The following is a 20,138-nucleotide window of genomic DNA, read 5'->3' as shown; positions in this document are numbered from 1 at the left end:
GAGTACCCCCAAATCCTTTTCCAAATCTGTTTTACCTAGCCATTCCCCGTTAAGTATGTAGGCTGCAAGTTTGATTTTAGTCCCGAAATGCATAACCTTGCATTTGTCTGTATTGAACCTCATTTTCCATTTAGACGCCCAGAGTTCAAGTTTAGATAGATCATTCTGTAAGGACTCCACATCCAACTCCGAGTTAATTACCTTACACAGTTTAGTATCATCTGCAAAGATTGACACTGTGCTTTCCAGGCCTATTTCTAGGTCATTGATAAATATGTTGAACAGTAGTGGACCGAGTACGGACCCTTGTGGTATTCCGCTGACTACTGGGGACCAGGTTGAGTACTTCCCGTTGACCACTACTCGCTGTACCCTGCTATCCAACCAGCTGCTTATCCATGTGCAAATAGTTTTTCCTAGGCCAAGCTCCTTTAATTTGATGATCAGTCTCCTGTGAGGCACTGTATAGAATGCTTTTGCAAAATCTAGGAAGACTACGTCCACTGCTTTTCCCTGAACAAGATTATTGCTCACTTCCTCATAGAAGCTAATTAAGTTAGTCTGACATGACCTGTCCCTCACAAACCCATGCTGGTTCTTGCTAATAATCCTAGTGGTATGTAGATACTCCTGTATGCTGTCCCTTAGAATTCCTTCCAATATTTTCCCCACTATAGACGTCAAACTAACTGGTCTGCAGTTACCCGGAAGATTTTTGGATCCCTTTTTAAATAATGGCACTACCTCAGCTATACGCCAATCCTTCGGTACCATGCCTGCATAAAGGAGGAGAAAGGGCATCTACACACTCACCATAAGAATAGAAAACTCCCAGCAAATGAGTATATGTTGCAAGACTCGGTTCTACAGAAAATGGAAAACACATTTCAGTTTCGAAAAAATAAAATCAGAAATATTACATAAATGCTGCCAGAAAGCAAAATGACATCATGCTACGATTTATTCACCAATAAGAAGTAAAATAATAAGTACATATTTACATACTTTAAGAATTCTGGTTACCTAAGAGCCCGGTCATCTGGTGCTTACTATGGTTACCTAGAGGATAGTCTAGGAGGAAATTAAATATGTATCTCCTCCTATGTCCGCTCAGGAGAGGCTCCAGCAACTGGCCCAGTAGTGAGTAAACAAAGACTAAGCAGTGGTTTTGGGCATTTGGTGTATACAATGATTATGCTGATAGGTGACCCCAGGTGAGAGTACACACTAGTGCAGTCTGCCTTGTGACGCTTGTACATTCTAACAGTAACTTCCAGCCCCAAACACACATCTCTAATTACTGCCTTCCCCGCAGCACCTGTACAATGGCCAGGAACAGAGACAGGAGGCTCTAGAGGAGAGAAGATTTACAGGGAGAGGAAAGAAATCAGTTGCATCTTGGCAGCCAATGGATTAAACATATGTTCTGATTTCCCTCAACTTTGCCATACAATCTTCACATAACTGTACCTATTAATACACTCTGGAGCGTGTAGGTTTATGAATGAAGATAATACCATACTCCAACATCATTGAAACCTCAGGGCAGAAACCCCTTCTCACCTATATTGAGTGCTTTCATCTCCGTATATGTTCTCAGCGCCACTGACTTCATGACACGCCCGATCTTCTGCAAGCTCTTTAGGGCGGCGTTGAAAGTCAGTATGTTTGGTTGAACCTTTTGCTGAACCATGTGATGTAACATGTCCTGTAAATGAAAGGTTTCAAGCACTGATCTATCACATCAGCCATACAGAGTAATACTACATAGAAGCACCCAGACACTATTTCACGAGAAAGAAAAGAAAGAAGAAAAGAAAGAAAAAAGAAAGAAAAAAGAAAAAGAAAAAGAAAGAAAAAGAAGAAAGAAAAAGAACAGAAAAAAATAATTTTACAAACATTAAATTTTGTACGATAATAAGAAAATCCACATTGGGTTTGGGCAGCTATGAGATGGTGTGTATGTAGATTGTAAAACACGCTGTCTTCTTACCAAAATAAGAGTAGACTTGGCCTTGATTTCTTTCTTGACATGAGGAGCAGCCATTATCAGCGCATTGAAAGTGTACACGTCTCCTGCGGGGAATGGGAGAGGTACACCAATTAATTTCCCCCAAGGCACAGAGCCATCCAGCGGAACCAGCGCTGACAAAAATGGGACAGATCGTGACAGCTTCTATTAGAACAGGGAACGGATGTCAGCACTCTGGTTAGTCATTAGTATTATACTGACTTTATCAACCTCAGCACAAGCCAAGGTTTTCCCAGATCAATTCCTCGAAATAAACAGGACAAGGTAAAATCCCTTCTGAACCATTACAGATGATGCAACGGTTAGCATTACTGCTTCAGAGCACCATGGGTTCGATTCTCGACATGGCCCTATCTGTGTGGAGTTTGTATATTCTCCCCATGCTTGCTTGGGTTTTCTCCATGTACTCCAGTTTCCACATACCAATATACTGGTAAGTTAATTGGCTCCAGACCAAAAAACCCTACTGTGTGTATGTACACAGGCAGACTAGATGGGCAATGTGGTTCTTATCTGCCGTCAAAATTCTGTTTTTTTAATGCCTGGACATTGTAGTGCGTCTACAAACAATATTGTAATAATGTAATAGTACAGAAACCCTAACCGTGACACAGTATTCTTAATGTCTATAAAACAAGCTATAAACCAGCATCTCTCCCTTTCTTTTACTACCGACAATAACAAAAGAGGATAAAGTTGGAAGTGGGAGAGGGCCGAACCCAAGTCAGCAGTCAGAACCGACAAGGGCCCAAAAGTGTAATGCTTTGTATGGATTGATGTCAACGTAACTCCAGGCTCTTATGCCTAATAGAATATTCTGACCTGCCTAGTGACTGACCAACTTAATGCAGACGTACAAAAGGGTGGATCTGGAAGAAACTAAAGCAGAGTACACACTAGACAGTATGCCGTCCGATCAACCCCTATAAGCAGCTACAGTTGGGAAAACGCTACCCTGGCCCAATGATGCTGGATAGAGCATGTTGTTATTATAGTTAATACATTTTTGGGGTTTAGTTGGATCCTGTGATGGGAAGCAGAGCCACAAGGAAAGGTTGAAAGATGACTCCAGCATACAGACTATGTGATAGGCAGAGGGTTGTGTACTTACCAGTAAGCCTGTTGTTTAGAAGGTCTGTGTACATGCTGAACGCCTTGGCGAAGGCCCCGTGCTGAAAGAACACAGATACACATGAATCTCCATTAGGTCACCTGGAGCTATAACATTGGCCTTGGCATTAGTGGCAATACCTTCACCATTCCCCGGATCATGGTACGGTAAGAGTGAGCGTTCCTTTCCGGCATCAGGCTGAAAATCCTCTCGGCGTTGTTGTTCTCTCTGTAGTGAGAAAGAAGAAAGCAGCTGAACATGATGGATCACTGGTATAGCATGGCCACAGACAGTCAAGGCACGCGAGCGAGAGCACAGCCATCTTGCGACACTTCAAGGAGTATTTAATCTTCCATTAGACCTAGGGGAGAATCTGCCGACACAGCCACACGTTACAGCAGCGGTGGATCTTGCTTAAAAGTGCTTGCTACCCTATATTATATAGCAAGCACTTTTAAGCAAATCCGGCAATCGGCCGGTGAAGGGGGTGAATCGGGCTGCCGTTGGTGGCATTTAGACGCAATGGCAGCGGCAATCTGCCCCTATCGCCCATAACTGAATTCCCCCTTAGTTTCCTTAATTTATTCTACAGCAGTCAAGGAGAGATGCTTATTACCTCCAAGTTGGTAGAGCAGGAGTGTTTCTGGAATCGCCTTTCTTCTTATTGGTCTCCTGAAGACAAAAAGTAGTTCATATTAAATACAGTTGGAATAGTGCAGACTTTGCCCGAGCTGGCCAATAAAATAGACTCTATGGAACTGAATTGTTATCACATTTTGGACAGTGTCCTGTCTTTCTTAACCACCATGCTGTAAGCAAGAGTTGCAGATTGTCCCCAACAGTTTCACACTCTACAGTATAGCTGCACATAAATGCTCCATCTGTCCACCAGTCACACCCTCCAATTCAGCTGCACTGAAACACTCCACCAGTCTCACATACCCTCCCTCCAATACAGCTGCACAGCAACGCACCACCAGTATCACCCACCCAATACGGCTGCACAGAAATGCTCCAACAGTCTCACACACCCTCCAATATAGCTGCACAGTATCACCCACCCAATACAGCTGCACAGAAATGCTCCACCAGTCTCACACACCCTCCAATACAGCTGCAAAGCAACGCACCACCAGTCTCACACACCTTCCAATACAGCTGCACAGCAACGCACCACCAGTATCACCCACCCAATACGGCTGCACAGAAATGCTCCAACAGTCTCACACATCCTCCAATATAGCTGCACAGTATCACCCACCCAATACAGCTGCACAGAAATGCTCCACCAGTCTCACACACCCTCCAATACAGCACACACCCTCCAATACAGCTGCAAAGCAACGCACCACCAGTATCACCCACCTAATACGGCTGCACAGAAATGCTCCAACAGTCTCACACACCCTCCAATATAGCTGCACAGTATCACCCACCCAATACAGCTGCACAGAAATGCTCCACCAGTCTCACACACCCTCCAATACAGCTGCACAGTATCACCCACCCAATACAGCTGCACATCAACGCACCACCAGTCTCACACACCCTCCAATACAGCTGCACAGAAATGCTCCACCAGTATCACCCTGTCCACCACAGCTGCATAGAAACGCACCAGCAGTCTCACACAACCTCCAATACAGCTGCACAGAAACGCTCCACCAGTATTATACCCTCCAGTAGAGCTGCACAGAAACATACTATTCACGTCTATTGAGATGGATAGAACTTAAGACCAGGCCTTACATTTCCATTCTCCTCCCTCTCCTCATCCTCCAGCTTCTGTTCACTCGATAAGGGATCTCTATCCCCATAGAAGCACAGAAGATCTAGAAGTCTGTTTGTGGTCTCCAAAGAAGGTGTTGTTCCTGCAATAAGAGGACAGCATTACCTACAGGTAGAATTACTGTTTACAGCAAGATGATGGGCGGTGGTTTCCTGCAGCTGGAAGCCATTAGACATTTACAGAGAAAAGGAACCTGTACTCCGTGGGCCATCAGCAGTGCCAAGCTTTGTACCATACCCAACTGTGGTTTGTGCCCCTGAGCTAGCCTTCTGTACGTTCTATAGCTGTAAGGGAATATCCCATATTATAGAACCTTTTGCAGCTTTGTAACACATCTATTACCCTGATCAGTGACCCGATGACACCCTATGCATGTATTATACATGATTTATATAGCGCCCCCATATAACACTGACTTGTATGCAGGATATTGACTATATTTGCATTAGTCTCTGCCAACCACAGAAATATACACAACCACTAAGGTTCTATGGGCGGTATTCAAATCATATACCACGTCCAATCTCCTTTCTAAAGTGATCCCTGTTATCGAGCATTTTGCACCCAAAGAAATCAGGTGTAGCTGCATAACGGGTTGGGTGCCCTCGCAATCGCGGGGGTAGCGGGCTGAAATGATTATACCTCGCCCATCAGCAGAAACAGAGCGGGTGTTGAAGGGGGTGAAAAGAATTGAATACCGCCCATTGTGTCGATACCAGAATTTCAATATGGACAAAAAAAGTCAACAATCACAACGTCAACGAGGACAGAACACCAGGGGACTTTAGGCTTCAGGTAAGACGTCTATGGAAAGCTAGCTGCAATGGTTGTCATGCTGACTTTCAACAATTTGTCAGTCTTGTTATTCAGCGTGTTGATTTCCCATCCATGTTGACCCCACATTACCGGGCAAAAGCATGTGCAGTGCAGGTGGGCCAGATGTAACATCTGCAGAGAGAGTTAGATTTGGGTGGGGTGTGTTCAAACTGAAATCTAAATTGCAGTGTAAAAATAAAGCAGCCAGTATTTACCCTGCACAGAAACAATATAACCCACCCAAACCTAACTCTCTCTGCACATGTTACATCTGCCCCACCTGCAGCACGGTTTTGCCCAGCTGCTTGCTTTTTTTGGTTTGCTTTCACATCTGGATAACCCTGTGTCACAACGCAGATCAGTGGAAAAATATGCTGTTTTCATTGGAGTATGAATCTGCCGCACATTGCCTCCCCGTCTGGCAATTTGGAACTGTGTGGAGTTGGCTGCGGACCTACATGTGAGGCATTAATACCACACCGACAACAACATTGATATGCCTGATCCCCGGCTCTTTTTTTACCATATCATCCGGCAGATACAAGTGTAACTGTTGACAGGTATTATTTATGCTATCCCTGTGAGGGCGCCATATGGTTATTATTAGCTGATCCCGGCATACATACAGCTGGTCACTGCACTGCTGCTGATCTGGAATATGTTTTAAGATGGGATACGTTTAATTTGCAGCTGTCGGGAGCCCGGTGATTAGGATACCGACGCCGAAATCCCGACGGCCTGGTAATGCTGCCAGCCGGAGTCCCGGCAAAACAGGACTATTCCCACTAATGGGTGTCCACAACACCCATAGATTGGGAACAGATCCTGGGGTGAGCGCAGTGAGCCCGCAAGTGAACTCTTAACGATTGCCCTGCTGCCGGCATTCTGGCGGGCAAGATGCTGCTGTCGGAATATGGACCGCCGGTAAATCGTATGTATTCCAAGTGAGAAGCACACTGACAGCTCCCCAATCGTTGGCCAGTGTGTACCGTGCCTGGCACTGTGGTCATTTGCGCTAAGGTAAGCGTCCCCTATGGCATATGTCAGCAGGGTACAGCATAACGCAGCCCTCTCTAACCTGCTCCTCTATCCGGTTCATATAAGTTTGTGCAAATCTGTCTCTAATACTAGCCAGTGCCTCCCTAGCTAATGACCTCACCGCACCTCACTGGAGTACAGCAGCTCTTTACAAACCGTTTTATTCAGGACATGGGAGAGGAGAAGCAAAGCGCAATTATACCGGGGTACCTAATACTCAAATACGGCTACAGGAAAACGGGAACCCAGCTTACAAGACGACAGTGAGACAGAAGGGAGATAGGAAAGAAATTAAAAAGGAAAGAAGCCATGCCGCAACAGTAATCAATGTACACAGCACTTGAACTATTGCCCTTGCCTTGGTATACTGTAAGACCACAAAGAAGTTGACTACTAAACCTCTGTAGTTACAGGATCCACAGTTGAACAATAAAGACATGGGGTGAGGGGGGAATGTAACGGTACGGGTTTGTAAAAGTGCAGATCTTTCTGTGATTTTGCTGCTGGATTTATAGCAAAATAAAGTAAGTATATGCTTATCTACGTGAACGGGGCACTTCAATACATAAATGTATCATTTTTGTTTATATGTAGTTATAGATCGTAGCAATAATTTAGCAAGCAACAGAATGTTCTCTCCATGCCAGAAAGGGACAGAAGAGCTGTGGCTTATCCGGTCACATACCGCTTTGAAGAAGATTGTCGTACATCTCCACGGATTCTTTAACTCTTCTAAGCTTGATGCGTTCATTTAGGGCTTCCTCACTGACACCTTCAATCAGTGTCTGGGTGTCCTCAGGCATCAGGCACTGAAAGACATACCATACATCGTGATCACTGTTCCAGATAATTACCAACCAGTTACTTTAGTTTGGGGGAAACTCATAGTTGGCATTTTAGCAGTATTAGAATTCGTTTTTTTCTTCTATTACTGGTGTTTGTATGAAATGTGAATGATGAGCGATGCCCAGTGTCTCATTAGTGTAACGGACATATTAAATCTGACTTCATATTTGAAGTTGCATTAACAGGCAAAGTCAGAGCTAAGAAGAACACACCGTATTATCGTTTGGCAGGAGCCCAAACGAGAGATGGCCGTCAACCATCAATGGTTTTGCGACCATCAATGGTCTATGGCCGATGGCAAGTGGGATTTTTGTTGCTTTAACAGCGTTGGCACGGCATCAGCAGCGTATGTTGAGTAAACTTCCACGGCGACTGTTCAATGGACAAAACCTGCACATGTGCAGCGCTCAGCCATTAATTGCTTTAAACTAGCGATCATCTGTGGTAGAGCCATCAATGACCCAAACCAGACCTCGATCGGAGATATCTGACAGCCAAATAGCAAAATCATCATAGACATTAGAAGTCTTCCTGTACAGATCCAACAGTTCAAGTGCCACAGTGGACAGGGCAGAAACATGCACCCTTCCAGATTTGATTGACCAAGGTCCAAACACGTGCCGATTACGGTCATCAGTCAAAGCTATTTTTCCATCCTTCGTGTTCACGCTGGGCTGTTTTAGCAGGGCGCTGCGCCCTGCCCAATTTTTTAATGTGGATATAACAGTAACCTGCTCATAGAGAAACTGTTATAATAGACTTGTAGCTGAGAATCTCAATAGTGTCTCTTTCTCTTTATACACACCCAAATCATCCAAGATAAAAGTCTGTTTACTTACTGGAATGTGGGGCTCGGCGATGTCATTCTGGAAGAGGTTGGGGTACATGTTCAGGATGTACTTTGCTGCATTTTTCCCCGATTCTTTGGACATGGAAAATATGTTCTGATTGGAAGAATATACAATAAATACACAATGAGTTCTTGAGGACTAAGAAACAGTAACAGTATGCATAGCACAGTCAAGATGCTCCCATTTAAAAAATAAAACCCAATGCCGGTATGGAAGCTTGCAGTCTTCTAGCTAACATACATGTGCTAATAGATTGGGGGATTCTCAACTTGCCATTTTTTAAACTGCGCATAAGAGCCTTCTCGCAACCTGCATCTTCTCGTTTGGTCTCATGTCTCATGTTTGACTTGCGACTAAGGGGCCGAGACCAAGTCTGGAATGGGTGTGTAATCGCAGGAATTGGGCGTGTAGTCGCAACATACATAAAAATGAGGTCACATAGTCTTGGGATAAGCAAACGTGGCTGCCACAAAGTCTGAAACGCTAGCTCTTAAAGGGGTCAGACTTGCGTTAGCTCTGACTCTTGGGTAAGCAAGTGCTTGTGGAGATGCTAATGATGACCGCACATGTGAAAGACACACCCATTTATTCTTATATATGGGAACAGCAGGGGCAGCGCTTAAAAAACCACTTCACACAGCAAGCACTGCTCATCTTTCAGTGATAAAGACTCATGTACAACTGGGGAAAAGAAAGACGGCAAAGACACAGTGAAGCCTCCAATCTCATCTCAGCCCGGTATGACAAGGCGAGAGATCTGCAGCTCGAGATGAGCTAATACGACTGTGAGAAAGTCACTGCCATTACGTTTCTGGCCAACTCTGAATAAGAGACTGCAAATTTAAAGCAATTACTAAAAGGTCAGTTTCTTACACAGTCGATGTAGGATTTTGGAAGGAGGAAAGGGTCATCTTGAAAAATATACGCGGCAGATGTTGGATCCTGAAAAATAAGCAGACATTAGTAAAAGGCACCTACAGTATGGTTATCTCCAAACGGGGGGCACACATTTATCCGAGGTACAACTTACATGGTTCACTGTGTAGGCGAGAGCCTGCAATACGGCTGTCTTGTCCCTAAGCACATAAAGGAAGAGGAACACATAATATAGATATATCTGTGATGTTACAACTGTTTAAGCAGACTCCACAATTTACACTCAATATCCTGTTTTTTATATACTGCACCTTATAGCCTGTTACTGTATTGCAAGGATTAGCATTTTATATCTTGCTATGGCTGCACGCCATCTACTCTAAGGTGCGGACCCTTCGTGGTTCCCTATACACATTACTAGTAAATCTCATGGAACACTGCCTTTATAAGTTAGGAATACAAGATACTGTACAAGCAGTGGGAGTCTAATCTGTCCACACATCCTCGGATACATATCAAGCTGTGTGTAGGGTCAGGCCGCAAAGATAAACTGAAAACAATCATGCACAAACTTGTATAGAATGACTTCTATTAAGCTTTCTAGCTTGGGAAAACAGTTAACGGATCTCTTCATGAAGAGGTGAAAAGTGTGGAGGAGAAGTGAGCCAGTGGAGAAGTTGCCCATGGCAGCCAATCAGCATTGAAGTAACATTTATGATTTGCATACTATACAATTGTACGGAGCAGCTGATTGGTTGCCATGGGCAACTTCTCCACAGGCTCACTCCTCCACTCTTTTTACCTCTTCATGAATAAACCCCTATATCTTGTGGGCTCAGTGAAAACGGAGCGTTTTCAAGTTTTACTGTGCATGCATTTGAGCTGTTGTGCTCACGTGCGAGAACGCACTGGCTGCATTCATAATACGGAGAAGCAAGAATAGGCGCTGCGTGTTTTGTTTTCTTTAAATCATCCCCGCAGGATTCAACGATACCTTAATCTCTAATATGATCACATCAGTTCCCACAAGCATCACATATCCTCACAGCGAAGTGCATGACAACTATGACAGCTCAAGAACGTATTACTATGGGGTCTATGTACTAAGCCTGGGAGAGAGATAAAGTACCAACCAATCACAGCCCTGTAACGTGGCAGTTAGATGCTGATTGGCTGGTACTCTCTCTCCAAAGCTTAGTACATAGGGGTCTATGAGCTCTAAATTATATTGCGCCACAAAGCCTAGGAAGCACTGTACAGAGAAACATTACAGATCGGCACTGCAGTCCAATCAGAAGACGCGATGAAAGACCCGCGGGAGTGTGCAATAGTCTGCACACACTAGACAGGTCGGAAGATATATCGTTTAGGGTGTACACAGAAAGTGGACGGAGATAAAGTAGCAACCAATCAGCTCCTGGCCATCATTTTTCAAACACAGACTGTAACATGGCATTTAGGAGCTGGTACTTTATCTCTCCCCAAGGCTTAGTACATCTCCACCAAAGTACCAACCAACCCCTAACTGCCATGTGGCTGTGCTTGAAATATAATCGCCAGGAGCTGACTGGCTGGTACTTTCTCTCTCTCCAAACTTTGATACATATCCCCCTGAGTAAGTTGCAGAACCACATACTCAGTGATAGAGTAATGTTGCTGAAGGAGTCTGCATCTGCATCTACTACAGATGTACAAAAGATGTCCACTGGAACGGCCCATAAACCCGTGTATTTATCACTGCACATAGAGATGTACTGACCAGGTCTTCTTCCGGGGAATGTCTATCTCGTCAATGGCTTTAACATCTAAAAGATGAAAATAATCAGCAATAGCCAATCACACATAAGTCACAGACTTAGATCCTCTGATATATTATGGAGATGTGGAAAAATAAGATTTTACTCACCGGTAAATCTATTTCTCGTCGTCCGTAGTGGATGCTGGGTACTCCGTAAGGACCATGGGGAATAGACGGGCTCCGCAGGAGACTGGGCACTTCTTTAAAGAAAAGATTAGGTACTACATCTGGTGTGCACTGGCTCCTCCCTCTATGCCCCTCCTCCAGACCTCAGTTAGGGAAACTGTGCCCGGAAGAGCTGACATTACAAGGAAAGGATTTGGAATCCAGGGTAAGACTCATACCAGCCACACCAATCACACCGTACAACTCGTGATAACTATACCCAGTTAACAGTATGATCAACAACTGAGCCTCATTAAACTGATGGCTCAGAACAAAAAACCCTATAGTTAAGCAATAACTATATACAAGTATTGCAGAATTCCGCACTTGGGACGGGCTCCCAGCATCCACTACGGACTACGAGAAATAGATTTACCGGTGAGTAAAATCTTATTTTCTCTGACGTCCTAGTGGATGCTGGGTACTCCGTAAGGACCATGGGGATTATACCAAAGCTCCCAAACGGGCGGGAGAGTGCGGATGACTCTGCAGCACCGAATGAGCAAACTCAAGGTCCTCCTCAGCCAGGGTATCAAACTTGTAGAATTTTGCAAACGTGTTTGATCCCGACCAGGTAGCAGCTCTGCAAAGTTGTAAAGCCGAGACCCCTCGGGCAGCCGCCCAAGAAGAGCCCACCTTCCTCGTGGAATGGGCTTTGACTGATTTAGGATGCGGCAGTCCAGCCACAGAATGTGCAAGTTGAATCGTGCTACAGATCCAGCGAGCAATAGTCTGCTTAGAAGCAGAAGCACCCAGCTTGTTGGGTGCATGCAGGATAAACAGCGAGTCAGTTTTTCGGACTCTAGCCGTCCTGGAAACATAGATTTTCAGGGCCCGGACTACATCCAGCAACTTGGAAGCCTCCAAGTCCCGAGTAGCCGCAGGCACCACAATAGGTTGGTTCAAATGAAATGCTGATACCACCTTAGGGAGAAATTGGGGACGAGTCCTCAATTCTGCCCTGTCCATATGGAAGATCAGATAGGGGCTTTTACTGGACAAAGCCGCCAATTCTGACACACGCCTAGCCGAAGCCAAGGCCAAAAGCATGACCACTTTCCACGTGAGATATTTCAACTCCACGGTCTGAAGTGGCTCAAACCAATGTGATTTTAGGAAATCCAACACAACGTTGAGATCCCAAGGTGCCACTGGAGGCACAAAAGGGGGCTGAATATGCAGCACTCCCTTAACAAACGTCTGAACTTCAGGCAGTGAAGCTAGTTCTTTTTGAAAGAAAATAGACAGGGCCGAAATCTGGACTTTAATGGATCCCAATTTTAGGCCCATAGTCACTCCTGACTGTAGGAAGTGCAGAAATCGACCCAGCTGAAATTCTTCTGTTGGGGCCTTCATAGCCTCACACCAAGCAACATATTTTCGCCATATGCGGTGATAATGTTTTGCTGTCACATCCTTCCTAGCTTTTATCAGCGTAGGAATGACTTCAACCGGAATGCCCTTTTCCATCAGGATCCGGCGTTCAACCGCCATGCCGTCAAACGCAGCCGCGGTAAGTCTTGGAACAGACAGGGCCCCTGCTGTAGCAGGTCCTGTCGGAGCGGCAGAGGCCAAGGGTCCTCTGAGATCATTTCTTGTACTTCCGGGTACCAAGTCCTTCTTGGCCAATCCGGAACGATGAGTATAGTTCTTACTCCTCTCTTTCTTATTATCCTCAGTACCTTTGGTATGAGAGGAAGAGGAGGGAACACATAAACCGACTGGTACACCCACGGTGTCACTAGAGCGTCCACAGCTATCGCCTGAGGGTCCCTTGACCTGGCGCAATATCTTTTTAGCTTTTTGTTGAGGTGGGACGCCATCATGTCCACCTGTGGCCTTTCCCAACGATTTACAATCAGCTGGAAGATTTCTGGATGAAGTCCCCACTCTCCCGGGTGGAGGTCGTGCCTGCTGAGGAAGTCTGCTTCCAAGTTGTCCACTCCCGCAATGAACACTGCTGACAGTGCTATCACGTGATTTTCCGCCCATCGGAGAATCCTTGTGGCTTCTGCCTTCGCCATCCTGCTTCTTGTGCCGCCCTGTCGGTTTACATGGGCGACCGCCGTGATGTTGTCTGACTGAATCAGCACCGGCTGGTTTTGAAGCAGGGGTTTTGCCTGACTTAGGGCATTGTAAAAGGCCCTTAGTTCCAGAATATTTATGTGTAGGGAAGCCTCCTGACTCGACCATTGTCCTTGGAAGTTTCTTCCCTGAGTGACTGCCCCCCAACCTCGGAGGCTTGCATCCGTGGTCACCAGGACCCAGTCCTGTATGCCGAATCTGCGGCCCTCGAGAAGATGAGCACTCTGCAGCCACCACAGCAGAGACACCCTGGCCCTCGGGGACAGGGTGATCAGCCGATGCATCTGAAGATGCGATCCGGACCACTTGTCTAACAGATCCCACTGAAAGATCCTTGCATGGAACCTGCCGAATGGAATTGCCTCGTAAGAAGCTACCATCTTTCCCAGGACTCGCGTGCAGTGATGCACCGACACCTGTTTTGGTTTCAGGAGGTCTCTGACCAGAGATGACAACTCCTTGGCCTTCTCCTCCGGGAGAAACACCTTCTTCTGTTCTGTGTCCAGAATCATCCCAGGAACAGCAGACGTGTCGTAGGAACCAGCTGCGACCTTGGGATATTCAGAATCCAGCCGTGCTGTTGTAGCACTTCCTGAGATAGTGCTACTCCGACCAACAACTGCTCCATGGACCTCGCCTTTATAAGGAGATCGTCCAAGTACGAGATAATTATAACTCCCTTCTTTCGAAGGAGTATCATCATTTCGGCCATTACTTTGGTAAATACCCTCGGTGCCGTGGACAGACCAAGCGGCAACGTCTGGAATTGGTAATGGCAGTCCTGTACCACAAAACGGAGGTACACCTGGTGAGGTGGGTAAATGGGGACATGTAGGTAAGCATCCTTGATGTCCAGTGATACCATGTAATCCCCCTCTTCCAGGCTTGCAATAACCGCCCTGAGCGATTCCATTTTGAACTTGAACTTCATTATATAAGTGTTCAAGGATTTCAAATTTAGAATGGGTCTCACCGAACCGTCTGGTTTCGGTACCACAAACATTGTGGAATAGTAACCCCGTCCCTGTTGAAGGAGGGGAACTTTGATTATCACCTGCTGGAGGTACAGCTTGTGAATTGCCGCCAGTACTACCTCCCTGTCATGGGGAGTAGCTGGCAAGGCTGATTTGAGGTAACGGCGAGGGGGAGACGTCTCGAACTCCAGCTTGTATCCCTGAGATACCACTTGTAGAACCCAGAGATCCACCTGTGAGCGAACCCACTGGTCGCTGAAGTTCTGGAGACGGGCCCCCACCGCACCTGGCTCCACATATGGAGCCCCAGCGTCATGCGGTGGACTTCGTGGAAGCAGGGGAGGATTTCTGTTCTTGGGAACTGGCTGTATGGTGCAGCTTTTTCCCTCTACCCCTGCCTCTGGGCAGAAAGGACGCGCCTCTAACCCGCTTGCCTTTCTGAGGCCGAAAGGACTGTACTTGATAATACGGTGCTTTCTTAGGCTGTGAGGGAACCTGAGGTAAAAAAGTCGACTTCCCAGCTGTTGCTGTGGATACGAGGTCCGAAAGACCGTCCCCAAACAATTCCTCACCCTTATAAGGCAAAATTTCCATGTGCCTTTTAGAATCAGCATCACCTGTCCACTGCCGAGTCCATAATACTCTCCGGGCAGAAATGGACATTGCATTAATTCTAGATGCCAGCCGGCAAATGTCCCTCTGTGCATCTCTCATATATAAGACTGCGTCTTTAATATGCTCTATGGTTAGCAATATAGTGTCCCTGTCAAGGGAAGCAATGTTATCAGACAGGGAATCAGACCACGCTGCTGCAGCACTGCACATCCATGCTGAAGCAATAGCAGGTCTCAGTATAGTACCTGAGTGTGTATACACAGACTTCAGGATAGCCTCCTGCTTTCTATCTGCAGGCTCCTTTAAGGCGGCCGTATCCTGAGAAGGCAGTGCCACCTTTTTTGATAAGCGTGTGAGCGCCTTGTCCACCTTAGGGGATGTCTCCCAGCGTAACCTATCCGTTGGCGGGAAAGGGTACGCCATTAGTAACCGCTTAGAAATTACTAGTTTCTTATCTGGGGAACCCCACGCTTCTTCACACAATTCATTTAACTCATCAGATGGGGGAAAAGTCACTGGCTGCTTTTTCTCCCCAAACATAATACCCTTTTTTGTGGTAACCGGGTTAATGTCAGAAATGTGCAACACATTTTTCATTGCCGTAATCATGCATCGGATGGCCCTAGTGGATTGTACATTTGTCTCATCCTCGTCGACACTGGAGTCAGACTCCGTGTCGACATCTGTGTCTGCCATCTGAGGTAGCGGGCGTTTTTGAGCCCCTGACGGCCTCTGAGATGCCTGGGCAGGTGCGGGCTGAGATGCCGGCTGACCCAAAGCTGCGTCATCGAACCTTTTATGCAAGGAGTTGACACTGTCGGTTAATACCTTCCACATATCCATCCACTCAGGTGTCGGCCCCGCAGGGGGCGACATCACACTTATCGGCACCTGCTCCGCCTCCACGTAAGCGTCCTCATCAAACATGTCGACACAGCCGTAACGACACACCGCACACACACAGGGAATGCTCTGACTGAGGACAGGACCCCACAAAGTCCTTTGGGGAGACAGAGAGAGAGTATGCCAGCACACACCAGAGCGCTATATAACAGAGGGATATACACTATACACAAAGTGAATTTTCCCCCTATAGCTGCTTATATCACAATTTGCGCCTAAATTTATGTGCCCCCCCCTCTCTTTTTTACCCTTTCTGTAGTGTATACTGCAGGGGAGAGCCTGGGGAGCGTCCTTCCAGCGGAGCTGTGAAGAGAAAATGGCGCTGGCTGTGCTGAGGAAGATAGCCCCGCCCCTTCAGCGGCGGGCTTCTCCCGCTTTTTATAACGTTAATGGCGGGGGTTTCTGCACATATACAGTGTTATACACTGTATTATGTGCTTTTTTGTGCCAAAAGGTATACTAATTGCAGCCCAGAACGCCCCCCCCCCCCCCAGCGCCCTGCACCCACCAGTGACCGGAGCGTGTGGTGTGCTGTGGGAGCAATGGCGCACAGCTGCAGTGCTGTGCGCTACCTTATTGAAGACCGGAGTCTTCAGCCGCCGTTTTTCTACGGTTTCTTCCGTCTTCTGGCTCTGCAAGGGGGACGGCGGCGCGGCTCTGGGAACGGACGATCGAGGTCGGGCCCTGTGTTCGATCCCTCTGGAGCTAATGGTGTCCAGTAGCCTAGAAGCACAAGCTAGCTGCAAGCAGGTAGGTTTGCTTCTCTCCCCTAAGTCCCACGTAGCAGTGAGTCTGTTGCCAGCAGATCTCACTGAAAATAAAAAACCTAACAAATACTTTTCTCTGACGTCCTAGTGGATGCTGGGAACTCCGAAAGGACCATGGGGAATAGCGGCTCCGCAGGAGACTGGGCACAACTAAAGAAAGCTTTTAGGTCACCTGGTGTGCACTGGCTCCTCCCACTATGACCCTCCTCCAAGCCTCAGTTAGATTTTGTGCCCGGCCGAGGTTGGATGCACACTAGGGGCTCTCCTGAGCTTCTAGAAAGAAAGTATATAATTAGGTTTTTTATTTTACAGTGAGACCTGCTGGCAACAGGCTCACTGCAGCGAGGGACTAAGGGGAGAAGAAGCGAACCTACCTGCTTGCAGCTAGCTTGGGCTTCTTAGGCTACTGGACACCATTAGCTCCAGAGGGATCGACCGCATGGAACTGGCCTTGGTGTTCGGTCCCGGAGCCGCGCCGCCGTCCCCCTTACAGAGCCAGAAGCAAGAAGAGGTCCGGAAAATCGGCGGCAGAAGACATCAGTCTTCACCAAGGTAGCGCACAGCACTGCAGCTGTGCGCCATTGCTCCTCATGCACACTTCACACTCCGGTCACTGAGGGTGCAGGGCGCTGGGGGGGGGGGGGGCGCCCTGAGCAGCAAAAAAACACCTTGGCTGGCAAAATAATCACAATATATAGCCCCAGAGGCTATATATGTGATAAATACCCCTGCCAGAATCCATAAAAAAGCGGGAGAAAAGTCCGCGAAAAAGGGGCGGAACTATCTCTATCAGCACACTGGCGCCATTTTCTCTTCACAGTGCAACTGGAAGACAGCTCCCCAGGCTCTCCCCTGTAGTTTTCAGGCTCAAAGGGTTAAAAAGAGAGGGGGGGCACTAAATTTAGGCGCAATATTGTATATACAAGCAGCTATTGGGAAAAATTCACTCAATATAGTGTTAATCCCTAAATTATATAGCGCTCTGGTGTGTGCTGGCATACTCTCTCTCTGTCTCCCCAAAGGGCTGTGTGGGGTCCTGTCCTCAGTCAGAGCATTCCCTGTGTGTGTGCAGTGTGTCGGTACGGCTGTGTCGACACGTTTGATGAGGAGGCTTATGTGATGGCAGAGCAGATGCCGATAAATGTGATGTCGCCCCCTGTGGGGCCGACACCAGAGTGGATGGATAGGTGGAAGGTATAAACCGACAGTGTCAACTCCTTACATAAAAGGCTGGATGACGTAACAGCTATGGAACAGCCGGCTTCTCAGCCCGCGCCTGCCCAGGCGTCTCAAAGGCCATCAGGGGCTCAAAAACGCCCGCTCCCTCAGATGGCAGACACAGATGTCGACACGGAGTCTGACTCCAGTGTCGACGAGGTTGAGACATATACACAATCCACTAGGAACATCCCCGTTACATGATCCCGGCAATAAAAAATGTGTTACACATTTCTGACATTAACCCAAGTACCACTAAAAAAGGGTTTTATGTTTGGGGAGAAAAAGCAGGCAGTGTTTTGTTCCCCCATCAAATGAGTGATTGAAGTGTGAAAAAGCGTGGGTTCCCCCGATAAGAAACTGGTAATTTCTAAAAAGTTACTGATGGCGTACCCTTTCCCGCCAGAGGATAAGTTACGCTGGGAGATATCCCCTAGGGTGGATAAGGCGCTCACACGTTTGTCAAAAAAGGTGGCACTGCCGTCTTAGGATACGGCCACTTTGAAGGTACCTGCTGATAAAAAGCAGGAAGCTATCCTGAAGTCTGTATTTACACACTCAGGTATTAGACTGAGACCTGCAGATAGTGCTGCTGCAGCGTGGTCTGTAACCCTGTCAAACAGGGATACTATTTTGCGAACATAAGACGTCGTCTTATATATGAGGGATGCACAGAGGGATATTTTGCCGGCTGGCATCCAGAATTACTGCAATGTCCATTCGGTCAGGAGGTTATTAGAGACCCGACACTGGACAGGTGATGCTGACTTTAAAAGGCACATAGAGCCTTATAAGGGTGAGGAATTGTTTGGGGATGGTCTCTGGGACCTCGTATCCACAGCAACAGCTGGGAAGAAAAAAAAAAACATTTTTACCTCAGGTTTCCTCACAGCCTCAGAAAGCACTGTATTATCAGGTACAGTCCTTTCGGCTTCAGAAATGCAAGCGTGTAAAACGAGGGAAGAGGGAAAAAGCTGCACCAGTCAGCCAGTTCCCAGAATCAAAATTCTTCCCCCGCTTCCTCTGAGTCCACCGCATGACGGGGGGGCTCCACAGGCATAGCCAGGTACGGTGGGGGGCCGCCTCAAAAATTTCAGCGATCAGTGGGCTCGCTCACAGGTGGATCCCTAGATCCTTCAAGTAGTATTTCAGGGGTACAAGCTGGAATTCGAGGCGTCTACCCCCCGCCGTTTCCTCAAATCTGCCTTGCCGACAACTCCCTCAGGCAGGGAGACTGTGCTAGAGGCAATTCACAAGCTGTATTCCCAGCAGGTGATAGTCAAGGTGCCCCTACTTCAACAAGGACGGGGTTACTATTCCACACTGTTTGTGGTACCGAAACCGGACGGTTCGGTGAGACCCATTTTATATTTGAAATCCTTGAACACATACATAAAAAATTCAAGTTCAAGATGGAATCGCTCAGGGCGATTATTGCAAGCCTGGAGGAGGGGGATTACATGGTATCCCTGGACATCAAGGAGGCTTACCTACATGTCCCCATTTACCATCCTCACCAGGAGTACCTCAGATTTGTGGTACAGGATTGCCATTACCAATTCCAAACACTGCCGTTTGGACTGTCCACGGCACCGAGGGTCTTTACCAAGGTAATGGCAGAAATGATTATACTCCGAGAAAGGAAGTTTTAATTATCCCGTACTTGGACGATCTCCTTATAAAGGCGAGGTCCAAGGAGCAGTTGTTGGTCGGAGTAGCACTATCTCGGGAAGTGCTACAACAGCACGGATGGATTCTATACATTCCAAAGTCACAGCTGGTTCCTACCACACGCCTACTGTTCCTGGGGATGGTTCTGGACACAGAACAGAAAAAAGTGTTTCTCCCGCAGGAGAAAGCCAAGGAGCTGTCATCTCTAGTCAGAGACCTCCTGAAACCAAAATAGGTATCGGTGCATCACTGCACACGAGTCCTGGGAAAAATGGTAGCTTCTTACGAAGCAAAATTCCATTCGGCAGGTTCCATGCAAGAACCTTTCAGTGGGACCTCTTGGACAAGTGGTCGGGATCGCATCTTCAGATGCATCGGCTGATAACCCTGTCTCCAAGGACCAGGGTATCTCTACTGTGGTGGCTGCAGAGTGCTCATCTTCAAGAGGGCCGCAGATTCGGCATACAGGACTGGGTCCTGGTAACCACGGATGCCAGCCTTCGAGGCTGGGGGGCAGTCACACAGGGAAGAAATTTCCTTGGTCAAGTCAGGAGTCGTCCCTACACATAAATATTCTGGAACT

The 20,138-nt window shown here is 47.1% G+C and overlaps 1 protein-coding gene across 1 annotated transcript in view; it reads right to left on the bottom strand.

Annotated features, from left to right (window-relative positions):
- The window catches only part of PTCD3 (pentatricopeptide repeat domain 3), an 84,066-nt gene that overhangs the window by 24,857 nt on the left and 39,071 nt on the right, over positions 1-20,138 (bottom strand). Inside the window, exons 3-14 of the mRNA XM_063924989.1 lie at positions 11,119-11,164; positions 9,514-9,559; positions 9,357-9,425; positions 8,472-8,576; positions 7,472-7,595; positions 4,893-5,014; positions 3,760-3,815; positions 3,284-3,371; positions 3,144-3,204; positions 1,994-2,076; positions 1,564-1,708; positions 814-864 (exon numbers count right to left, since the gene is read on the bottom strand). Of these exons, the coding sequence (XP_063781059.1) occupies positions 814-864; positions 1,564-1,708; positions 1,994-2,076; positions 3,144-3,204; positions 3,284-3,371; positions 3,760-3,815; positions 4,893-5,014; positions 7,472-7,595; positions 8,472-8,576; positions 9,357-9,425; positions 9,514-9,559; positions 11,119-11,164 (996 nt within the window). The remainder of the gene's footprint in view (positions 1-813; positions 865-1,563; positions 1,709-1,993; positions 2,077-3,143; positions 3,205-3,283; positions 3,372-3,759; positions 3,816-4,892; positions 5,015-7,471; positions 7,596-8,471; positions 8,577-9,356; positions 9,426-9,513; positions 9,560-11,118; positions 11,165-20,138) is intronic.

The sequence above is a fragment of the Pseudophryne corroboree genome, chromosome 1 (assembly GCF_028390025.1).
Source record: "Pseudophryne corroboree isolate aPseCor3 chromosome 1, aPseCor3.hap2, whole genome shotgun sequence".
Classification (NCBI taxonomy): Eukaryota; Metazoa; Chordata; class Amphibia; order Anura; family Myobatrachidae; genus Pseudophryne; species Pseudophryne corroboree.
Note: the sequence above shows the minus strand (reverse complement) of the source record. Positions and strands in the feature narration are given on the sequence as shown.